General features: G+C 47.5%; 1 protein-coding gene across 1 annotated transcript in view; it reads left to right on the top strand.

Annotated features, from left to right (window-relative positions):
* The window catches only part of EGFLAM (EGF like, fibronectin type III and laminin G domains), a 190,821-nt gene extending 175,400 nt beyond the window's left edge, over positions 1-15,421 (top strand). Inside the window, exons 20-23 of the mRNA XM_043488924.1 lie at positions 1,920-2,063; positions 10,060-10,143; positions 13,331-13,434; positions 14,249-15,421. Coding sequence (XP_043344859.1) covers positions 1,920-2,063; positions 10,060-10,143; positions 13,331-13,434; positions 14,249-14,403 — 487 coding nt within the window. The 3' untranslated portion in view covers positions 14,404-15,421. The remainder of the gene's footprint in view (positions 1-1,919; positions 2,064-10,059; positions 10,144-13,330; positions 13,435-14,248) is intronic.
* Positions 15,422-22,612: the final 7,191 nt, after the last annotated feature.

The raw sequence follows: 22,612 nt of genomic DNA, 5'->3' as shown, positions 1-22,612 counted from the left end.
TGTGTATATATATAGATTGCATCTATGTGTGCAGGTGTGTAAAGCTGCAGATAGAAGTCAGGTTCAGAGTCTGTTTCCATTAGATGCCTTTGGCTGCAAGTAACAGAAAACTCAGGCTTCCCAGGTAGCACCAGTGGTACAGAAGTTACCTGCCAATACAGAGTCATAAGAGACCCAGATTTGATCCCTGGGTCTGGAAGATCCCCTGGAGAAGGGCATGGCAACCCACTCCAGTATTCTTGCCTGAAGAATTCCCTGGACAGAGGAGCCTGGTTGGCTCTACAGTCTGCAGGGTCACAAAGAGTCAGACATGACTGAAGTGACTGAGTGCACATACACACACACAACAGAAAACTCAGCTCAAAATGTCTTAAACATGAACGGTAAACATTTCATATAACAAACTGTCTAGACTTAGTCTGGATCCTGGGTTGATTAATTCAGAGAATCAATTGTATTAGCAATGATTCATTTTCCTGCCTTGTTATCCTCAATCATACCCTTTATGGTGATAAGACAGCTTTTCCTAAGTTGCTCATTAAATAGTTATAAATCATGGCAATATCCAGTGCACCAAAAAAAGCCCTTTTTTTATGTGACTCTCTTTGAAAGGAAGAGATTCTCCTAGAATCCTCCTGATGAATTTCCTCTATCTCATTGGACAACAGTGGGTCACAGGCCCACCCCTAAACCAATCATTGCAAAAGAAATGGAACCATGTGATTGACTTGTACCAATCCATGTATCCAAGGCAGTTGAGGGAAGGAAGGAACCTTGAACATAAGACTGGGAAAAGCAGATCTCGAGGGAATAGCCCAGAGCTGGATTGCTCTGCACCTGGTCCAGTGGAGAAGTCGTCAGTGTCACGGACCCTGCTCCTCACTCACCACTCTGAGACCGTGTCTGGGGAGAGCAAACTTGACCTCTTCCTGTCTATCCCAGGCTCTGGGAGGCCTTAGACAAAAGTCTCCTCCACTGGTCACTGCTAAATGCACTCTACAGCTGCAGGCCACGTTCATTGGACAGAGGGACACGTGACAGGAAAATGGTCAGGACTTTTCCAGTAGTGCCATCTTCCACTATGAAGAACAATATTAAATTGTATTTGTTCTTACTTCGCCTTTTATTTAAGGTCTTCATGGTTGCTTTTCTCCCTTCATCGGATGAAACACTGGCCACTTCCTAGTGAAACTGGATCGCTGAACTAGTCTATGCCCAAGAATCAATGAGACTATCCCAACATTGATAGGAACCTATAAGCAGTGATCTTATTCCCAGCCATGGCTGTAGGACTGGGGCCTGACCTTCCCGAGCACCCCTTCCTTCCTCTCAGCTTTCTGTTCGACTCCGCCCTGCCTCTCCCCCAACACCTCTCAAGACCGTTAGCCCATCGAGGCACCTTCCTTGTCTGACACTCTGCCCCCTGTCCAGTCACTCCTCCTCTGTGTTCAAGGACATCACCTCCACAAATGGCCATCCACAGCCACAATCATAGCCCTGAGCATTCGAATCTCTTGGTAATTAAGTAAACCACTTCCTTTTGAGGAATGGGGGGCACTTTCCCAACGGCTTGTGAGTGGTAGGACAGGAAAGAGGGAAGACTGAAGTGTGTATTGGGGGTACAGGCTGGGACTGTGACATTGGCCAGGGTCTGGCTTATCTGTCCTGTCACTCATCAAATGCGCTCTGTGGTGTTTTACCACACTTGGGGAGAGAGAGAGACTCCATGTTGTAGAATGAGGAGTTCAGACTTTTAGACCCATGGCATGGCTCGTGGTGGTGATCCCTTTTCTAATATCCTGATAGTGTCAGAAACATTAGACCATCTTTATAACTGGCAGACAAAACCAGGATTACTCAGAATTGAATGTTGGTGGAGACTGGTTGATTCTGTGTAATGGTTTGTGTCTTTCCTCCAGGGTGTCAGGATCAAGATCAAACGCGTTCATGCGGTTTAAGACAACTGCCAAAGATGGCCTATTGCTGTGGAGGGGAGACAGCCCCATGCGACCCAACAGTGACTTCATTTCCTTGGGCCTTCGGGATGGAGCCCTGGTGTTCAGGTAACCCTTACACCAGCTGCCAATAGCATCATCTTGTGATTTTTCCCAGCCAGTGCAGACCATGCCAGACAGAGGTTGCAGAGGAGCCAGAACATAGTCAGCCAGAATTAACTGTTGCCTGAAGCTCCAAGTTAATTTGAGGCTCCTGGCCTTTCTTTCCAGTATCTGTCTCTAGATCAGCAGTTGGTCAACTACAGCCTGGTGGCCATATCTGGCCCCCTACCCATTTCTGTGACTCAGTGGTAAAGAATCCACCTGTCAATGCAGGAGCCACAGGCACTGCAGGTTTGATCCCTGGGTTGGGAAGAACCGCTAGAGGAGGGCATGGCAACCCACTCCAATATTCTTGCCTGGAGAATCCCATGGACAGAGGAGTCTGGTGGGCTATATATAGTCCATAGGGTTGCAAAGAGTTGGATACGACAAAGCACACATACCCACCCATTTTTGTAAATGAAATTTTATTGGAATACTGCCACCCTTATTTATTTATGCATTGTCAATGACTGCTTTTATGCGACAGTGATACACTTGAGTAGTTTCAATAGGAACTATATAGCAAAGCCTAAAATACTTATTATTTGCCCCTTTAGAGTACAATTTTGTGGCTCTTGTACTAGTATGTTATTACCATCTACTCCCCACTTACAAATGAGGAAGTAGTAGAAGGAGGACTTTGATCCTGCCAAGCATGGACATGAGTATTTGGCCCAGTGCTCACCAGCTCAGGAACATCTGAAGATTTAGTTGAGAGACCTGGCTTTATATTCTGACTCAGCTCCCTAATCCCTGTGGAGCCTTGGGAAGGAGAATGTCTGCTTTCCAATCTCTCACTGCAAAGAACAAAGCACAGACTCATATCTCAATAGAGCAACCCAACATTTGCATTTTTATAAGTGCTTCTCAGGTGATAATGGGTAAGACAGTTCCAGAAGTTCTACGTGAGTTTAGACTGTTCTCAGATTTGTAATTGGGAAAGATCCCCTGGAGAAGGCAGTAGCAACCCACTCCATTATTCTTGCTTGGGAAATCCCATGGACAGAGGAGCCTGGCGGGCTACAGTCCAAGGGGTCACAGAAGAGTCGGACATGACTTAGCAGCTAAACAACAACAACGACAAGCTATAAAGTAGCTAAAGAATTACCAGGACAAGATCTCATCACCAGAAGCTGGGTGGCAGCTGGGTGGGAGCCAGATTCCCAAGGGGCAGGGGCCAGCTGTATAATATGAAAGAGCTTCTCTAGAGTTGGTGATGACATAGCCTCACTTGAGGGCAGAGATATCTTGTTTAGAACTGTGCTTCTCAAAGTGTGGTCCCTGGACCAGCAGCATCAGCATCATCTGGGAACGTGTTAAAAATATACAAATTTTCAGGCCACAACCATGAACTACTGAACCAGAAAAACTTTAGGGATGAGACCCAGCAATCTGTTAACTGTTTCTCCTGGTGATTCTGACGCCTGCTGCGGTTTGAAACCCCTGCTCGCTCTCTAGACCATCTGCTTCACGGGGGAAGGAATTTCTCTGACTTTTCCTTCTTTAACCCCCCACCTGGCGACCTGCATAAGTGTTCACTAAATGATACAGAATTAACTGGAGTTGAAATAGGTGAAGGCGAGATAGGGAACTACAGAGAAGAAGAAGGCTGAGTTCTGGGGCTTCAGTGGGTCCTGTGCTGGGATTGCTGACAGCCAGGGTACAAGAATAGAAGTCTTGGCAATTTGAATAAAGGACATTTTGAAAGGAAATGTCGCTTGTCCGATGCTTGCCCCTACATAGCCGAGCATGCTCAGTGATGTGACCCTATGGTTGTTGAGGACGTTGGGGAACGGAGTGTGGTTGAAAGCTGGAGGCTGCCTGAGAGCAGTTCGCACCACCTCCACCCCCTCCCCGCGGCCCCAAGGTCAAATGCTGAGCTCTTCACACCCCAGTTTCAGGCTGGCTGCTGCAAAGCCATTTTCTTGTGGTTTTCCTGTGGTTAACCTCGCCAAGGCCTCAAGTACTTGATTGTGCCCAGAAAAGGGAACTGAAACAGTAGCTCAGCCGTGGGTGGGAGGCCCGACTTCCCCCCTAAACCGCCAGCGAAAACTCAGCTGGACGGGGAAACAGTCTCCTCCCGGCCGCCCGCAGCTCCCACTGGTTCTCACACCCTGCTCGGGCCAGACCCCCAGGCCCTCTGGGCACCCTTCTTACAACTCCACTCCATCCTGATGTGTTTCGTTGGTTACCAACTCTTTTTCAGGTTTCTGGAAATTGTTCCCACGTTTCTCTTTTAAGCCTGGAGTTCTGGCCGAGTTCTGAGTAAAGGGCACCCTCCCCCGGTCAGCCCCCACACCCCAGAGCAGACATCTGCGCTCATCCTTGGGCCTGGAGCCTGGTGTGGCTGCTTCGCTGCATTTCCTTCCTCTGGGCAGCTATTCCCCCAACATCATTCAGCCGGCTCAGTAGTACGGAAGCCCTGGGGGAGGCTGGGCGGAGAGGTATCAGAGTAGCCAGTGGTTTGAGATTGTCAGCCTACACAGAGCCAGCTGCGGGGCTCCTATCCGAGGTTACTGGATTCCTGGGCCCACACCCAGAGATACTGGTGGAGGAGGTCCTGCTGAGTGCCAGAGTCTGATTGGAAGATACCAGGAGCCACACCCTGAGAAACCGAGTCTGGAGTGGTCAGAAACCAGGGCTTCAGAGTTAGACATGCCGGATTCTCACGGCCATGTGATCACCTGCAAGTTATTCGACCTCTGTAAAAGGAAAGGGTTAATCATGAGGACCCAATGAGTTAATTCACATAAAGGGCTTAGTGTAAGGCCTGGCGTGTCTAGTTATTAGTGAGTGATAATGATTATCCCTGATCAAGTGTTTTCTCTGTTCTAAAAACTCGTATCACGAACATATGTAAGGGAACTGGCACAGTATACTATATAAAATTTAGCTGTTATTATTATTTTGAATAAGGCCCTGCTGCCATGCAGCTTACATCAATGGAGCCTAGAGAGTAAACCTGTTGATTGGGTACATGAACCATTTTTGAGGTTTTAGTGTTTGATCCAATTTCAAAGCAAACAACAGGAATTCTAAGAAAATATGGTATAATCTCAACATTCTTCACCGAAATGCTTGTCCTTTTTGCTAATTTAGTGCTCAAAGTACTTCTGCCAGAGAATAAAGAAAAGCAATGGAATTTCTAAAAAAAACATTAGTTATGGTTTTGGTGCAAATTGAATTTAAGAAAAGGAATCAGTGCTCAGCTGAGAGTGTGGTTTTTGTTGTTTTGCTTCATTCTGTTTTATATTATGTATAGGGCATAAAACTAGGTGTGTAAATATCACTTTACTGGGGATATTACCCACTAATTTTCCATGTGACTTTGATAACATTTTCATGCAGCAGAGAAAGGGAAGCAGCCTGACATTAGCCAAGTACCCTGTGCTATGCGTTAAAGGAGGCATGACCAAGTGTAAGTGCCACCACGTGGAGGCAGTCAAGTGGCTTCCAAGAGGCCTCACCTGATGGCATTTCCTGGTTGGCCCACCTTTGTGCTCAGACTCCTAGCCTTTCATGTGCACCAGGTTGAGTAGGTAAACTGGCTTCAAGTTAACAGATTCATGCTCACCAGATACATGGGACATTGTAGAGAAAGCAGACCTGCATTTATTGGTTCATTTATTCATTCACTCACATATTTTTACCTTTTTTTTTAAATTGAGATTTAACTAAGTGAAATAAGAGAAAGACAAGTTTCATATGCTGTCATTCATATATGGAATCTTAAAAAAAAAATGAGGCAAATGAATTTAGCTACAAAACAGAAACAGACTCACAGACGTAGAAAAGAAACTTACGGTTACCAAAGGGAGAGGGTAGGAGGGATAAATTTGGAGTTTGGAATTAACAGAGACATACTATATATAAAATTAATAAACAACAAAGTCCTATTTTATGGTACAGGGAACTGTATTCAATATCTTGTAATAACCTATAATGGAAAAGAATCTGAAATCAGACATATATATATATATATAATATGTATATCTGAATCAGTTTGCTGCACACTAGCTGGTGAAGGATCTGCCTGCAATGCAAGAGACCCTGGTTCTATTCCTGGGTTGGGAAGATCCCCTGGAGAAGGAACAGGCTGCCCACTCCAGTATTCTTGGGCTTCTCTGGTGGCTCAGACGATGAAGAGTCCACCTGCAGTGCGGGAGACCTGGGTTTGATTCCTGGGTTGGGAAGATCCCGTGGAGGAGGACATGGTAACCCAGTCCAGTATTCTTGCTTGGAAAATTCCCATGGACAGAGGGGCCTGGCAAGCTACAGTCCATGGGGTCACAGAGTTGGACATGACTGAGCAACTACACACAGCACAGAAACTAACAAAACATTTTAATTCAACTATACTTCAATTTTTAAAAAAAATTAAGCTGTAATTTACATAAAGTGTACAAATATTAGGTGTACAGCTCAATACATTTTTTAACATACAAACGCCTGTGTGACCACCACTCAGAACAAAACATAGAACATTTCCAACACCCAGGAAGGCTCCCTCATGCCCTCTCCCAACAAAGGCAATCACTGTTCTCAGCCGTTTATTATTATTTAAAAGAAAGAGAAATTCCAGGGGGATGTTTATCAGGTGTCTGGGCAAGCAGGAAGTTATTCCAGAAACGAGAGGGAGTCGTTGGGGTTGGAGAGTCAGACCGTCAACGCGCCAACCGGGCTGCTCCCCCACCTGCAGTGGTGGCTGGATTCCGTTCTGCTGGGTTCCGTGTTTGCTTCTTGAGTACAATCTGGATGAACAGGCATGTTGCCAGGCTGGAGAATAGAAGAAGAAAGCCCATCCTTTGTCCAAACACAACTGAAAAAGTTTCCATTCACTGGTTACAATCCCATTCCAGTCTAGTGCTGCTGCAGTTCTACCTAAGTCACCTTGTTCTGAGACCTGGGTGTTCCTGGATGTTTTGGTTACATATTCACAGCCTGTTGGTTTGCTTTCACACATGGCAACTCTTCCAGGGGAGGCTTGACAGGTTTAACTCTGGGTGGCAATTTTCTCCTATTGCTAGTTCCTCTGGGTGTACTGTCAATGCTCTCTCCGAGCTGCATTAAGCACTGCATGCATTCCCACGTGGCGCTACTGGTAAAGAACTTGCCTGCCAATGCAGAAAGCGTAAAAGATGCCAATGCAGAAAGCGTAAAAGATGCAGGTTCAAGGCCTGGGTCAGGAAGATTCCCTGGAGAAAGGCATGGCAACCCGCTCCAGTATTCTTGCCTGGAGAATCCCATGGACAGAAGAACCTGGTGGGCTACAGTCCACAGGGTCACACAGAGTCAGACATGACTGAAGTGACTTAGCATGCACACAGGCATGGGGTTATTTGTCTGGCTCCTACTATGTGCTATGCTCTTTATATATATTATCTTACTGAACCTCCCCTAAGATCCTTCAGGGTAGGTATTATTAACCCATTTCACAGATGAGAAAATTGAGGCTCAGACAAATGGAGCAAATTGCCCAAGATCACAGAGCCAGGAATTGGTAAGGCTGGGAATCAAGGCAGATTCCTCTAATCCAAGTGTCTAGGTTCTTTCTGTCACCCCGTGCTGCCTCATAAAAGCCCACATAATAATTCAGCTGTATTTCTGCCAACCAGCTCTCAGCCTTGCTTTATACTCATTCATTTCTTCAACAAGCATTTGGCCACTAAATAATGAAATCTGAAAATTCCACCTCCAGGCTGCTTCATACAAGGAGACGCTTGATGTGGGAAAATTCATTAGAAAACAGTGGAGTTTTCTGGGTCAGAGCAACAGCTTTGTCTCAGAGTTTGTCAAGTCACCCGAGTTCTATTCTTGGTTAAATGTCGATAGGCTGTGTGGCTTCTTTGAGACTCCGGTATTAAAGAAAGGACTCATAGTGCTTTCCCTGGGGAAAGCCAAAGCTTTCTATTCTTGCTCTTTTGTTGGCTTGAGTGCATAGAAGAGCTCAGTGACTAATCCGGGTTTCCTCTCAATTTCCTGTTTCTTGGCCAATGAGCTAAAAGAGAGACATGTCCTTTTACAACATGAGGAGCGAGTTGTCTGGGTGGAATGCGTTTTCCTTCAGAAGCATGATTACATGGGCTTAATTATATTATCAAGGGGTGATCTAGGCAGCTGGCTCAGTGCCCAGCCTAGAATAGTCACTCACTAAATATTTGTTGTATTTAATTAAATTAGAATAATTGAATGAACACTGGACTAAGAGGGATATTTCTCTCTGGTAAACAACATATGTAAGTCTTCTGATCCCCTTAGCATATCAGGGTATCTGGCAGCTGAAACAGAAAACAGAAAACTGTGGAGTGGATCTGCCATCCAAGAAAAGGTGGCAGGGGGAGGGGCGCAGGTAAGACCCCAAGTGCAAGTCTTATACTTTGGTTTTGAGATTTTAGGCAAATTCCCTTAAATTCTTTGGGACTCAGCCTACTCTGCAATGTTTTGTTCTGTTCTGTTTTTCTGAAAAGTGAAAACACGTGTGTTAGTTTCTGAAGACTGCCATAACAAATTACCACAAATTGGGTGACAATAGACATGTGTTATCTCACAGTTCTAGAGGCGAGAAGTCTGACCCGGAGGTGTTGCAGGGTCCCTTCCTTCTGGGGCGCTGAGGAAGTCTGCTCTGTGACTCTCTCCTAGGTTCTGGTGATCGCTGGCACTCCTTGGCACTCCTTGTCTTATCGCTGTATCATTCCAGTCTCTGCCCCTGTCTTCACGTGATGTTTTTGTGTGTCTCTGTCTCTGGGTCAAAACTTCCTCTTTTTATAAGGACACTAGTGATATTGGATTTAGGGCTTCACTAACCCCAAATGGGGCTTCCCAGGTGGCTCAGTGGACAAGAATCCGCCTGCAATGCAGGAGATGTGGGTGTGATCCCTGGGTCAGGAAGCTCTCCTGGAGCTTCTCTTGGAGTATTCTTGCCACTCCAATATTCTTGCCTGGAGAATCCCATGGATATAGGACCCTGGCAGGTTGCAGTTCATGGGGTCGCAAAGAGTCAAACATGACTTAGCGACTACACAACAACAATAACCACATATGACTTCCTCCCTAACCCCATATAACCCCCATATAAACCTTCTTAACTAATTATATATGCAAAGACCTTGTTTCCAAATCAGGTAACTTTCTGAGTTGCTGGACCCAGGTTCAGTTCCTGGGTTGGGAAGATCCCCTGGAGGAGGGCATGACAACCCATTCTAGTCTTCTCACCTGGAGAATCCCATGGACATAGGACCCTGGCAGGTTACAGTCTATTGGGTCGCAAAGAGTCAGACACAACTGAGCGACTAACACTTTCACTTTTCACTTGGATTCTGGATGTTCATTAATTTTGGGGGGATACTGTTCAACCTAGTACAACACATTACAAATGATAAAGTCCTTCTTTTTCCTTATACAGTAATACTATACATGGAGCCTAAAATAAGTCAACTTTGAGGGCATTATGGTAAGTGGAAAAAGCCAGTTACGAAGACATGAAAACTGTTTGACCCTACTTATATGAGGTATCTAGGATTGTCAAATTCACAGAAAGAGAAAGTAAAATGATGGTTGCCATGGACTCTGGGGGAGGGGAAAATGGGAAGTTGTTTAATGGGTACAGATTTTCAATTTCACAGGATGAAAAAGTTCTGGAATTGATTGCTCTGCAATGTGAATATACTTAATACTACTGAACTGAATGCTTAAAAATGGTTAAGACTGGACTTCGAAAAAGGTCCAGTGGTTAAGACTCCATGCTCCCAATGCAGGGGGCAGAGATTCAATCCCTGGTCAGTTTTGGTCATTCATGGCCTACTTTGGGAACCTAGTGTCTTTTTAGCATTGTTTTGTGTTAAAGAAACTATCTTCTGAGCTCCAGAGAACTTTCTCATTGAGAATCGTTTATGAATGACTGTCTGCCTGTGCTTCAGTGCTTTTTTCTGTTCTCTGTCTTGTTCTTCCCTGACGCCTTTAGCTATAACCTGGGCAGCGGTGTGGCATCCATCATGGTGAATGGCTCGTTCAATGATGGTCGGTGGCATCGAGTCAAGGCCGTTCGGTGAGTACCTGTCACAGTGTGAGACAGAGCTGATGGGAGTGCTCTCCAAGTCCTTGTAGTCCCACTTCCTGTTCCCCCACCTGGCCTGGCATCCCAGTATCCCTGATCCCACTCATTAGGGCATCTCGGTACCAACTCCCACCTGTGCCCGTCACTAACACTGCAGGTCAGAAAGGCTGAACTCCCCATCTTCACTCAACACAGGCCTTCTGGAGAAGGAATTTTATGATGGCTAAACTGGAAGAGGGACTGATCATCTAGTGAGATCTAGATATTTGTAGTGAGATAAGATTTCAGGGCAGGTAGATTTTGAGGAATGCTTCTATTCTCATTATGCAGGCAATTGCCCCCACTGTTTTTTGTTTTTTCACATTACATTACCTGAACCTTAGAAGCCATGTATATATACCCTGCCCCAATTACACATCCTACCTCTGTTCACAGAACTCACTACCCTCACTTCTGATTAATTTAGGGTGAATCATCCCTTTGAAATTAGTTTTACTATGTATATATTCCTAAAAATATATCTTTAGAAACTGAATAGCAGGTCCTAATTCAGCTGTATAAAGAAATGTCAATCCTGCCACGCTTGATGCAGGTCCCAGGAGATGAGCTGAACAGTCTTTGGCTCAGGTTCCCTGAGAATATACCATAGTGCTTTCTGGGGAGGTCAATAGGCGAGGTCATGAGCAAAGCTTGGGAAACATGGGGCCAGCATGGTCAAGTTTCCTACTCAGTTCATGTATAGGCTATGGTGGAAGTAGCCTTGCTGGACCCCGTTCTTCTTTCCACTGTGCTTGCCTTTGATTCCAAAGGATGTGGCAGGGTGCAGAGGCAGACCTGTGCCCATCAGCTGTCCAGGTGACCTTGAAAGTCCTTGAGAGAGTGATTTTGATGAAGCCCTGACTCTGACTTGTTAAAAAGATATGTCTTCCCATAGTGAATATTTACTGGAGTAGGTAGCTATTCCCTTCTCCAGAGCATCTTCCCGACCTAGGGATCGAACCAGGTCTCCTGCACTGCAGGCTGATTCTTTACTGCGGAGCCACTGGGGAAGACTCAGACTGCTTTCCAGCTCAATTCCAAGATCCTTCAGACTATGTGGCTTCTAGGTTCTTCATTTTTCTCTTATATTTTTCAAATCTAAGATGCCATTGATTATAAAGTATATCCTCATTTTGGACATATTAAAAATGAAAAATTCTTAGAACTGATGAAATAAAGTGGAGAAAATGGAATTTTTAGAGTAATGGGGAAAAGCAGTCAGAGCAAGCAAGGCCTTGCCCATCACATCCTTCTGGTATGAGATTTTGAAGAAGCATATCCAAAACGGGGAAGCTGTGTGGTCTCAAGGGTGATTATAGGACAGGCTAGAAATATCTCTAAAGCTAGTTGCTAGAAGAGTTGTTATCAATAAATAAGGTTTAGGCAACAAGATTTCTATCATTATACCCCACTGCCCCCCAAAAAGGAGTAGAGCCCAGAAATTTTAGAAGGTAAATGAGGGGTTGAAAACAGATTGGCTTAAAAATCTTACTTAAGGTGTTAGACCCCAAGCTCCTTCTACTTCATATAACTGGCATGCTGCCCTTCCCCTACCCATGGAAGAAGAATGAAAGTCCATTCTCTGGAGAAAGTGAATAAGGGTCTTTGAAATGGGAGACATTAGGTATAGCTAAACATTGGACTAGTCTACTCTGTCTATATTAATACTGGAAGCTATGTGAAAGTTCCTGTGTTGACTATTAGGAGCCCTATAAATCTTCCCCCATTGAGATTCCAGAATGCTGAGAGCCAGGCCTGCACCCCACAGTAGAGTAGGAAATCCAGGTGTCCCCCAGTGATTGCACCAGATCACAATACAGTCACAGAAGCCATCCTGCACATGGGGCTCCCACAAGGCTTCCAGTCTCCTTCTCAGTCCTCAGCACTGAACCGTGGAGTGGCAGTCGGGGATCACTAAGCATTTGAAAAAAATCTCCAATATCAAACATGGATATTAGAACAGATACATAGAACAAAGCAACTTGGAGGAAACAAACTATGAATGAAAAAAAAATGATATTCACATCATCAGAGAGATAAGAGAGTTTCTTATTTCTATTAACCTGAAAAACAAGGAAGCGATTGCTATTAAAAAAAAAAAAAGGAACCGTAAAAGATCAAGAAAGAACTCATTTTAGAAGGAGGAGAAGGAAGAAGAAGAAGAGGGGTGGCTGGTTTTGGGAAACCCCCGTAAAATGCAAAGTCCTTGCCACAGATGAGCACCTCTATCCTACCGTCCTCAGAGTCACTTTTGGGTGACTGAGGGTCCTTTGGCTTCCCAGGTGGCGCAGTGGTAAAGAATCTGTCTGCCAATGTAGGAGCTGCAGGAAGTGCGGGTTGGGAATATCCCCTGGAGGAGGAAATAGCTACCCACTCCAGTATTCTTGCCTGGAGAATCCCATGGACAGAGGAGCCTGGTGGGCTACAGTCCATGGGGTTGCAAAGAGTCAGACATGCTTAAGCACGCATGCACGCACCACATGGGTCCTTTAGAAGCCTCTAAGCCATTCCGTGTTCTCCCTGAGAGTGATCTGCCGATGGGGACTGCCACATTGGTTTCTCACTGTACTTAGAATAACATCCACACTCACCATGTGTCACCACGTCACCACCACTCCTCCCATTAAAGTCCTCCAGTTCCCTCCCACACTAGCAATAAATTCTAAGCTCCCTTTGCCCCTCAACATCTGCTTCTGGCTTCACATTTTCCTATTCTGTTGCCACCTCTGGAATTCTGTATGCTCAGACTGTCCAAACCCCCATGTCTTTTCTCTCTTTGCGGTTGCCACTTCCTGTTTGCATTACCCTCTCCTTCACCCAACTCACCCAGCCTTCAAAACGCATCTCAGACAGAATCTTTGTTGAGAAGTTTCCCCTGAGCTTCTCTCCATCTCCTGTAGGATTTCACAAGCACATGGGTGTTCTTCTACCGTAGAGTAGTGACACTGTGTGATCACTGGCAATTTTTTTTTTTTTTCGCCTTAGGAATTTGGGTGATTTGTTGGTTTGTTTCATTTTGACAGCTCCATCATTTAGTACAGTGCCTGGTGCTTAGTAAGGACTTGAATACATTTCTGTTAACATGAGTACACTGTTGAATGATTAAATGAATCTCCAAAGCTGGTGGTGGTTTTTACAGGGATGGCCAATCAGGAAAGATAACCGTGGATGACTATGGGGCCAGAACAGGCAAGTCACCTGGCATGATGAGGCAGCTCAACATCAACGGAGCTCTGTATGTGGGTAAGTGACCTTGACCTTCACAGAACCTCCACTATCCAGTGCCTTTTCTTCTTAGTCTTCCCTTTGTCATGCTGGGGCTTCCCAAAGTTGTGCATTTCACTGGATCAGTCAAATACTTGGAAATCAGGAAACTCTCCAGATATTCCATTCTTCCATTTTCTGAACTTCTGACTCATGGCTGAGGGGTCAGGAAACACTTAGATGCTTTTGTGTTGTGGACCAATCCACCAGGAAAACCCTGCTTTTATTGTTTATAGAACAGGAACCTGCTAAATATAGCTCCTGGAATTCTGGAGGAAGGAGTATCTGTCTTTCTGGCCCCTCGCAGAATTAGAATGAGTGGTATTTTTATAAATAGCTTAGAACCCACTAACGCAGAAACATAAACATGAAAAGACACCTCTGTCTGTATATTTCCTAAAAGTGAACTTAATTGAAAGCATTCAACATCATTGTATTTCTTTTGGTTTAAGATGGCATCATCTCTTATCACATACTACATATTGTTTCCATTATACAACATTTCTTTTTTTTTTTTTCAAAATTCACCAGGTACTGTGTGGCTTTAAGTGGTCAGCTAGGTCAGAAAATCATGTATGAGGTAGATACTTAACGGCTCTGATTGTGTATCTCACTGATCCAAGTCAACTTGTCCCTTCGTTAATTATAAACTAGATGTGATGTCAGAAGTTCTAGGTTCTGCACCCTCCCCTGTCCTGTCAGTTGAGGGACGTGATGGTCAGTAGCCACTCAAGCATCCTACAGAGACGTCCTCCCCTTTGACTCAGGTCGCCTTCCTCTTGCTTCCTGGCAGGTGGAATGAAGGAAATCGCTCTTCACACTAACAGGCAGTACATGCGAGGCCTCGTGGGCTGCATTTCTCATTTCACACTGTCCACCGATTACCACATTTCCCTGGTGGAAGACGCCGTGGATGGGAAAAACATCAACACTTGCGGAGCCAAGTAACACCAGCTGGCCCTGCCCAAAAGACCGAGCCTTCTATCCTGAGAGTCCCGGGGGCCCCGAGACCCTGCCTGACACAGAGGCACGGGGAGCAGGAGTGTGTCTTGTCCTCAAGGAGCAAGTTCACCCTGCTGGGAAACTAGAGCCGAGACGGGAGTCCCTCGGTGGCCTTGCCTGCTGACACTCTGTGGGCCAAACCCAACGGAACACTCTGTGTAGGAAGCATGGGACTCTGTCCACCGAGTGTGTGGAGGCTGCCAGAGAGCACACATCAAGGCGAATTTCCGAGCCCGTCTGCTGTAGCTCAATGACTGTGTTGTGATTCATAGTTCATTTAAAAAAAAAGAGAGAGAGACCCAAAGGGCAGTATTAAAATACCTCTCTCCTCTCCTGACTCATCACACTCTTACTGACAGCAGAATGACTGTAAGACCTTGGACGTCAATTTTCTCACTTCAGCCCATGAATAACTAGGATTAACCCCTTCCCCTCCTCACTGGCTGGTTCAATGTGCTCTATGAAAATAAGGATGAAGGGAGACTAGAGACAGAATCATAATTATGAAGCTGCGCCCCACCCCCGCCCCCGCCCCCCTGGAAAGTTTACCCTTAATAAGAAATCCTTACTTTTTATAATGCAAATCTTAAGAAAATGGGCACCATGATTTTGTAGCTGTCCTTTTGTAAGTGTATATTTTTATAGCCACCGACTGTCCATGCGATATACTTTTGCGAGTTTGGGTGGACGACCCTGAATTCTTCGCACCCTTCCTAGAATTTTCTCCCAAAGGAGACTTGTCTGGGCCCTGCGTGGCATCAGCGGTGTGGAGTGGGTCACATGGGTGGGCACCTCGGGGAGCTGACCATTCCCTCTTGGTAAAGGATGGCTCAAAGAGGCGAATATGAAGCTTCTCGAATAAGCAGATGAAAAGGCACGTGTGTTACTGAGGCAGGTCACTGTCGTTTTGGTTTTGAGAGAGGGGGATGTCTGTAGTACACTTGAATAAAGGAGATGAAGGCTACCACGCATTAATATGGTTGTTCATTCACCTGTGGAGGGCTTGCTTCTCCCTCCCAAGGCCGTGTCCAGAAGTGGACACGAATACAGTCAGTGTTTCTGAGGCTGGGCAGGGGGTATCCTCGGCCTGGTCTGAGCATCTGGACAAGAATCAGGGAAGCAGGGTTGCTTCCTTGAAGGTCATCATGGTGCCACTTAGCCAGCTCATGAGTGACCCTGGGGCCGGCGGGCTCCCTGGCAGATCCCCATGCGGGACTTGCTGAGGGAGGTGAGATGAACGCTGCCACCAACCTAAGAGGAGGGAAATCCGATCCATCTCACAGAGGCGCCTACCAGTAGCTCCACCATGACTCTACTCTTGCTTGTGCCGCAGGCTCTCAGCAAAGGCTTGAAACTTTGCACCAAGCACAGTTCTAGGCACATTAAGAGTTCTAAAGAATGAATAAATAAACTAGAGACGTTCACCTTGAATTGCAGCCTTCTGCCTCCTGTCTTTGGGCACCTTTGATGACCAGGATGCTTCATTCCAGAGCAATAAAGGTAACAACCATTCGTCCTCTCCTACATCTGTCACCTTGTGAGTGCAGTGTGGAGAAAGGTACATGGTAGAAAGTGGGTGTCACCGCCTCCCCACCACCCTCACCTCAACACCGTCTCCTTGGAAACAGCCAGGGGCAGTGCTTCCAAGACAGAATGGAGTTGCTTTCACAACTCCAGTTGAATCACATTTTGAATCAATTGCCTTCAGTCCAAAAAAAGTGATTTGAGCAAAATATTCAGCTGAGCTGAAGCCAGAAGAGTTGTGCTGTGGATGAACTGTTTCTCTCTACAACTGTTATCCAGGGAAACACGTGGTAACTGGGGGGTGGGGACCCGGGAGTGTGTGTTGAAGCTGATGAGGATGCTGAACTGCCTTGCTCTGGGTGGGATGCAAAAGAGGTGGAAGGGGAGGGGTGACATGTGATGGCGTCAGAGCCGTAGAGATGCTGTGGGTGACAGGCCACCAGAGCAGGGGGACCCAAGAGGAGCTGGTCACATGGGAGGCACAGGGCGGGAGAGCAGGCTAAGAGATGGTATGTACCAAGCTGGGAGCAAGCTCCTTCACCCACTCAGCGGCCCCAAATCAGGAAACGTGGGGAGACTAGAAAAGCAGCAATGGTTGGGAGGATAAAAACTTGGTCTTGATGCTGAGGGATTAGATTGGGGTTTAGGTGAGCAAGAGACCCAAGGAGAACTCAGGCTGGCTTTGTGGCTCCCCCAGGTTCCTTGCTAAGTGTATCTGCTATCTCTTGCCCTGATAATGCTGCCTGACAAGCAACCACAAAACCTCAGTGGCGTACCGCAGAAATGTGCTGATCGCCTCCACGCCTTAAGTGGTTGGCTTGGCAGCCCTGCTGATCCGGGTTGGGCTTGACTTGGCGGTTCTTCCAGCCTCAGCGGGACTTGTTCACAAGTGTAGGGTATCTCACTTAGCATGGCCTTGGCTGGGATGGGGAGGTGACCGGTGTCTGCTCCATCCTCCTGCTAGACCAGTGACCTAGTCTGACATGCCCTCTGCACACCGATGGAGGAGGGCAAGAGCACCAGAATCGAGGTCCAAGGCCTTTGACAGCCTAGGATTGGACTTGCCCTGTGCCTCTTCTGCCACATTGTGTTAGTTCGAGTCCATCCAGTCAAGGGATGAAGGAATAGACTCGTATCTCCATTGTGAGAGCAACTACAAAGCCGCATGGCACCGGGCAGGGATTCGGGGAGAGTGAGCAGACAGTCCACGGCAGCAAGTCCTGGGAGGGTGCAGTGACAGCCCAGCTGAGGCGGGAAGGGACCATCTCCTCCTCCAGCCCTGCCTACTGCACCCCTGTTGTCCCCGTTCCACCTGCCGCCACATTATCCTTCTGAGGAGGAGGGCCTGGAGAGGGATGGGACCTGTGCGTGGTTTTGTGGCAGCAGCTCTGTGGAAGGCAGGAGGGGGAGGCTGGCCGGACTCTTGGCTGCAAGAAAAGGTTTGAGGAGCGGCCAGTGAGCTCGGAGGTTAATGCCAGCCACCTCTGTCCTGCCCAGGAAGGATATCATGAAGCATGGGTTCCTGAAAAGCTTTTGTCCCACAAGCAGGATTTGAGAAAATTCCCCCGAATTTCCCATGTGTTCTCAGGACGGCTGGGGTAAGGTCAGGGAGGGGAATGTTCTTGCTTTTCTTAGGAAAACTTTCAGGCACCCTGTGTTTCCCCTCAGCTCACCTGTGGGGTCTCTCAGGATGGCCCGTGGGGTCTTCTTTGTCCCCTCGCTGCCCCAGAGTCCAGAGAGCTCGGTGCCCCTGCGGGTCAGGCACACCCTGAGTGGCTGCCCTGCTCCTCTTTTTTGCCTTCCATCCAGTCGCCAGGCCCCTCCAACACAAACAGGCCCTCTGCTTCCCACACACACCCAACAGCCCTGGTGTAGAGCCACTGGTGCTTCCCTTCCGATTCCCTCCCCTCCTTCCCCCCACCGCCCACCTCTCCTCTCCCCCTTGCGAGGAGCTGCCTGCCTCCTCCCCGAGTGGGTGGAAGATCTCGGAAATGTGCCCAGAGCTGGCGGACCCAGTTGCTTTCCACTTGGAGGAAATGCTGCATTTTTCACCTTTCACCCAGAAAAATATGGTTCTCAGTGAGCTTGTTTTTATCCCCTGAGAGTTCCCCAAGGAAAAGGGGATCGCGAGTAGGAGGGCTCCCAGCCTCGCTCAGAGCCCTGACAGCCAGCCCCCGGTCCCCCCACCCCCCCCCCCACTCTCCACCCCCAGGGTTGCTCACCCCTGGGAGGGAATTGGGCTGCTGGGAAAATAAAGGCAGAGAATTCCAGCTTCTCGCAGAAAAGATGGTTCATCCTTGAGGAGAGGGGCTTGGACAAAGCATTCCCTGTTTCCTGTTTCCCTTCCTGTCCTCTTCCAGCTCCTCCCAGTCCAGAGATAGACAGCGACTGCCCTTGAAGGTGGAGGTGGAACACATGTGTGCCCTGCGACAGCCAGCCAGTCCCTTAACTGAAAAGGGTGTTGTGTTTATCATGTCAAAGGCAGGAAAGAAGAGCTCCAGGACTGCCATCCAGAAAGCCCAGAGGGGAGAGGGCTTGGAGTGGCATGGAGTCAAAAATCAGAATCAAAAATAACTCAGCCTGGCCCACAGAGTTACCTCCCAAGTTGGAGAAATGGGGTGGGGGGTGTCATCACTGCATCATCCCTTGGTGTTTCTACAGCTCACCCTAAACACGCACGGAAAATAGCAGCAGTTCTGCCTCAGCTTTGATGAGAATGTGGAATACGAGGTCTGAAAGCATTCAACTGGTGGGTCTCGGTGGAAGTGACAGGCTGCCATTAGGAAGTTCCAGTTTATAGGTGGCAGTATGCTTACAGGCAGCAAAATGACTAATCCAGTTCAATAGTATGGTCTGGCTTCTGAGATGGGCCCTGTGAGTAATTGCACTTCAACCTCACATTGTAAGAACATTCACATATTTGATCTCAAAAACAGCCCTCCTTTGATGACGGCCAGAGCCAACAGGCAAGGCCAATAGGATACACAATGACAGAAGCTAGCTGGAAGGACCAAGTGACTTGCCCATGGTCCTCGCACAGGGACACGACCACGGTGCTTCACTGTGGAAGCACCTGACCTGACCTGCAGTCAGATGCAGCGGCCAGTGGACCCCGCTCCGGCTTGCCCAGTGACATTCTGGGGCTCCCTCTGGTTAGCTGTCACTGGCAGGAGAGTCTTGTGGGTGAGGGGGGTTGGGGCCAGTCCCCTAGTGTCTGCCTGCCAGCTTCTCATCACAGCTCCAGATCTGCCTTCTCCCAGAGCTCTCCCATTGCCAGGACTCTGGGTTGAGCAAACCTGGAAGCAGGGACCAGAGCTGCTGCGTCGGAGAGGGATTCAGGCCCCCGACAAGCAATGAGGTCTGGGCTGGAAGTCTTTTTCTTCTCTCTGCCTTCTCCACAAATAACCTCCAGCACTCGGGGGAGTTGCCATAAGCTATTTTCAAATATCAATGTGCTCCCCCCGGGGCCCCTGCCCGGCCCTGGCCAAGCCGAGAAGTGCAAGAGCAGGGCAAGAAGCAGAGAAAACTTCCTGCCTCTCTTCCTCCTCCTCCTGCCTTTGCTAAGACGTCTTTATCCTAGAAAGTGCGCGGCTCCAGGAGCTCTCGCCTTTTCCTGGAAAGACGTGAGAGGAACTGTGTCTCAGCACTCGGGATGAGTACTCTTTGACGCCTTTATCTCTCTGATTTGCTCAAGATCCAAGGCACAGAGATCTTGGAACACGTGGTATCCCTCCCCTCCACCACCGTCCCCCCCCCCCACCATATCCCAGCAGCTCACCTCCAAGCCAGGGCTGGGCTTGAGGCTCTGACCTCCTCGGACAGCCTGGTGCTTAAGGGACTGCACTTCCAGCTTGGCTGAAAGAGGACTTGGGAGGGAATATTTGTGAGAAGGAAGGTCAAGGAAGTGCAAGGAATTTGATCATCTACACTCATTTACAAACACCAGTAACGGGCCTCAGGCCAGAGGATTAGCTGTGGAAAGCCCTGTTAGGAAATGGCCTGAAGGAAGACAGAGGCAGAGACCCAGCGGGCTGTGGAGGAGAGGGGGTGGGGGACTGGTGGCATGATGACCACCCCGCATCCCCCCCCTGCCTGGGCTGCAGGCATTCTTTGCTCTCACCGAATTTAGGGTTCACAGGGCAACTGTGGGTATGAAATAGGGGACGCTGTCCAGTGGAGTAGAAGTTGTGCCCCCTAGTCTGGACCACATCCCTCAGAAATAAAATAAACTGAGTGATCTCCAGGTCCAGTCCCTCAGAGAGAGCAGGGGAGCTAAGAGGACTTGCCCAGGGCTGGGGCCTTATTCACTGTCACGTGACTGGATCTGATCTGGAAGCCTGTTTGTTTGGCGTTTGTTCGGAGGCTTTGAAGTTTTCAGCATGGAGGGTGGGGATGCAAAATGATTTCCTGGGTTCTCACAAGCATTGTTGGAGCACTTCCCGACCGCCACAGGCACTCACTATATGCAAACCAACCCGGAGGAGACACAATGAGAATATAAAGGAGAGTGAAGACTCTGTTCCTCAAACCAGCCTGGGCCAGGGCTTTGTGGTCATCACAGGCTCAGGCCCTCTTCCAAGTCCAGGGGGCACCTGCTCTGTTCCTTCAAAGCCAGCAGTCTTTCTTAAAGGCCTGGCCTTTCTTGTAAGAGCTCTCCTGATTAGTTAGGTCCACCCGGGATATCCTCTCTTTTATTAACACACAGCTGACTAATGAGTAACCTAATTATGGGAGTGACTTCCTGTCCTGTACACCAGCTGAGCCACATGCCAGGGTTGAGTTTCTTCTACCAGGTGTGTGCATCCAGGATCAAGTCTCAGGACCATTTCAGAATCTGCCTCCCCTAACCCTCTTCAACTCAGGCTCCCAGTCTCTCCCACCTCCAGACCACGCTTCACCAGAGACCAGCTTTGTTTCCTTCAAGTGCACATTTGAAGTCATGTGCTGTCCCAACCGAAGAATTGCCACAGTCTGCAACTTCCCCAGACCATGAGCCAAACCAAGACTTCCAGGAAAAGAGCTATTCCCAGAGAATATAGCAATCTTTTAAAATTTCTACTGAAAAAAAAAAAAAAAGACTTCTCTGGTGGTCAAGTGGTTAAGAATCCACCTGCCAATGCTGAGGACACTGGTTCAATCCCTGGTCTGGGAAGATCCCACATGCCACAGAGAAACAAAACCTGTGTGCCACAATTACTGAGGCCCTGTGCCAAAAGCCCGTGCTCCACAACAAGAGAAGCCATTGCAATGAGGAGCCTGAGCATCGCAGTAAAGACTAGATCCACTCACCACAGCTAGATAAAGCCTGCACACAGCAACGAAGACCCAGTCTTCGAAGTGCAGTCAAAAAAAGAAAAAAAAACCTTTTATCAATAAATTTTGCAAAATCCTATTTCCCCTGGGTCCTGAAACCATCACCAGTGACTAGGGGTCCAGCATGGAGTTGAGTGGTTGAGCCCCGAGTAGCCCCCACCCTGAGCTCCTGCTGGCTGCCCCAACATCTTAGAGGAAATGGCATGTAAGTGGGAGAATTCTGCATTAGGTCAGAATCTTCACTAGTCACTCAGTGGTGAAGATTGCACTTAACAGCATAGGAAATGTGGTTTGGGACTTCCCCAGAATCATGTGCCAACAGCACCTAAATTCAAGTGTTGCTTCTTAGTGCTGGGAAAATCTGTGTCAAACAGCTTCATCTGAGCCTAAAGTCCTCCATTATTTAAGGCAAAGTGTGAACCCTGTGAATGTCCAGAATGCTGAATTTAAAGAATTAATCTAGACATTGAGATTTTATATATTTGTGAAAAGAATAACATCATAAAACATTCTATTGATACGCAAAGATCTTCAAAATGTCATGTAAAAGAATCAAGTTCCAAAATAGAATATACAATGTAACTATATACATATGCATACAGGTACAATATATATGAAAATATGTGTAAATATATATACACACAGGAAAAATGTCTAAAAGGACAAGAAGTAAAGTGTTAAAAATAGCTAATCCTGCATCAGAAGACTGAGCAATTTTTTTTCTTTTTCCTTTTATCTACTCTAGCTTTTTTTCAGTGAGTCTATAGTGATTATTTATTGTTCTGTCCATTCAGAATATCACCTCCCTTCTTTTGGGGGCCTGGTCCTCCTCCAACTTTATGTCATACTTGGGGAAGTGGCCTTTAAATAGAACATCTATTGAACCACAGGACTGGGCCAGGGATGGACATGTGACACAGGTCAGGCCAGCCAGAGTCCTTGCTGGAGCTGGGAGGAAGGGTGCCCTCTTCTCTCTGAATGTAAGGCTGTAAACGTGTAGAAGCCTGGAACCATGGGTCCAGCTGTTTTTTGGGGATGTCTGGCCTGAGTTCTGGGTGAGAGAATAGAACCGTGTTAGTTCTGGGGGGAGACAGTGCAGCTAGCAGCCAAGTACCAGGAGCCCTGGCCGCAAAGTAAATGCTGGAGATGTCGGACAAGGATTGTCTCCCAAAGAAGCAGAAATGCAATTGGGAGAAGAGAGATGGGAGTAGGAATGGATCCCTCCGTCATGCAAACTGTCACTTGGAAGGAGGTCGAGAACTTGACTGAGAGAGAGAAATACATTTCCCAACAGGAGGAGGTGGGCATTGGGCATTAG

Source organism: Cervus canadensis, chromosome 16 (assembly GCF_019320065.1).
Source record: "Cervus canadensis isolate Bull #8, Minnesota chromosome 16, ASM1932006v1, whole genome shotgun sequence".
NCBI lineage: Eukaryota > Metazoa > Chordata > Mammalia > Artiodactyla > Cervidae > Cervus > Cervus canadensis.
Note: the sequence above shows the minus strand (reverse complement) of the source record. Positions and strands in the feature narration are given on the sequence as shown.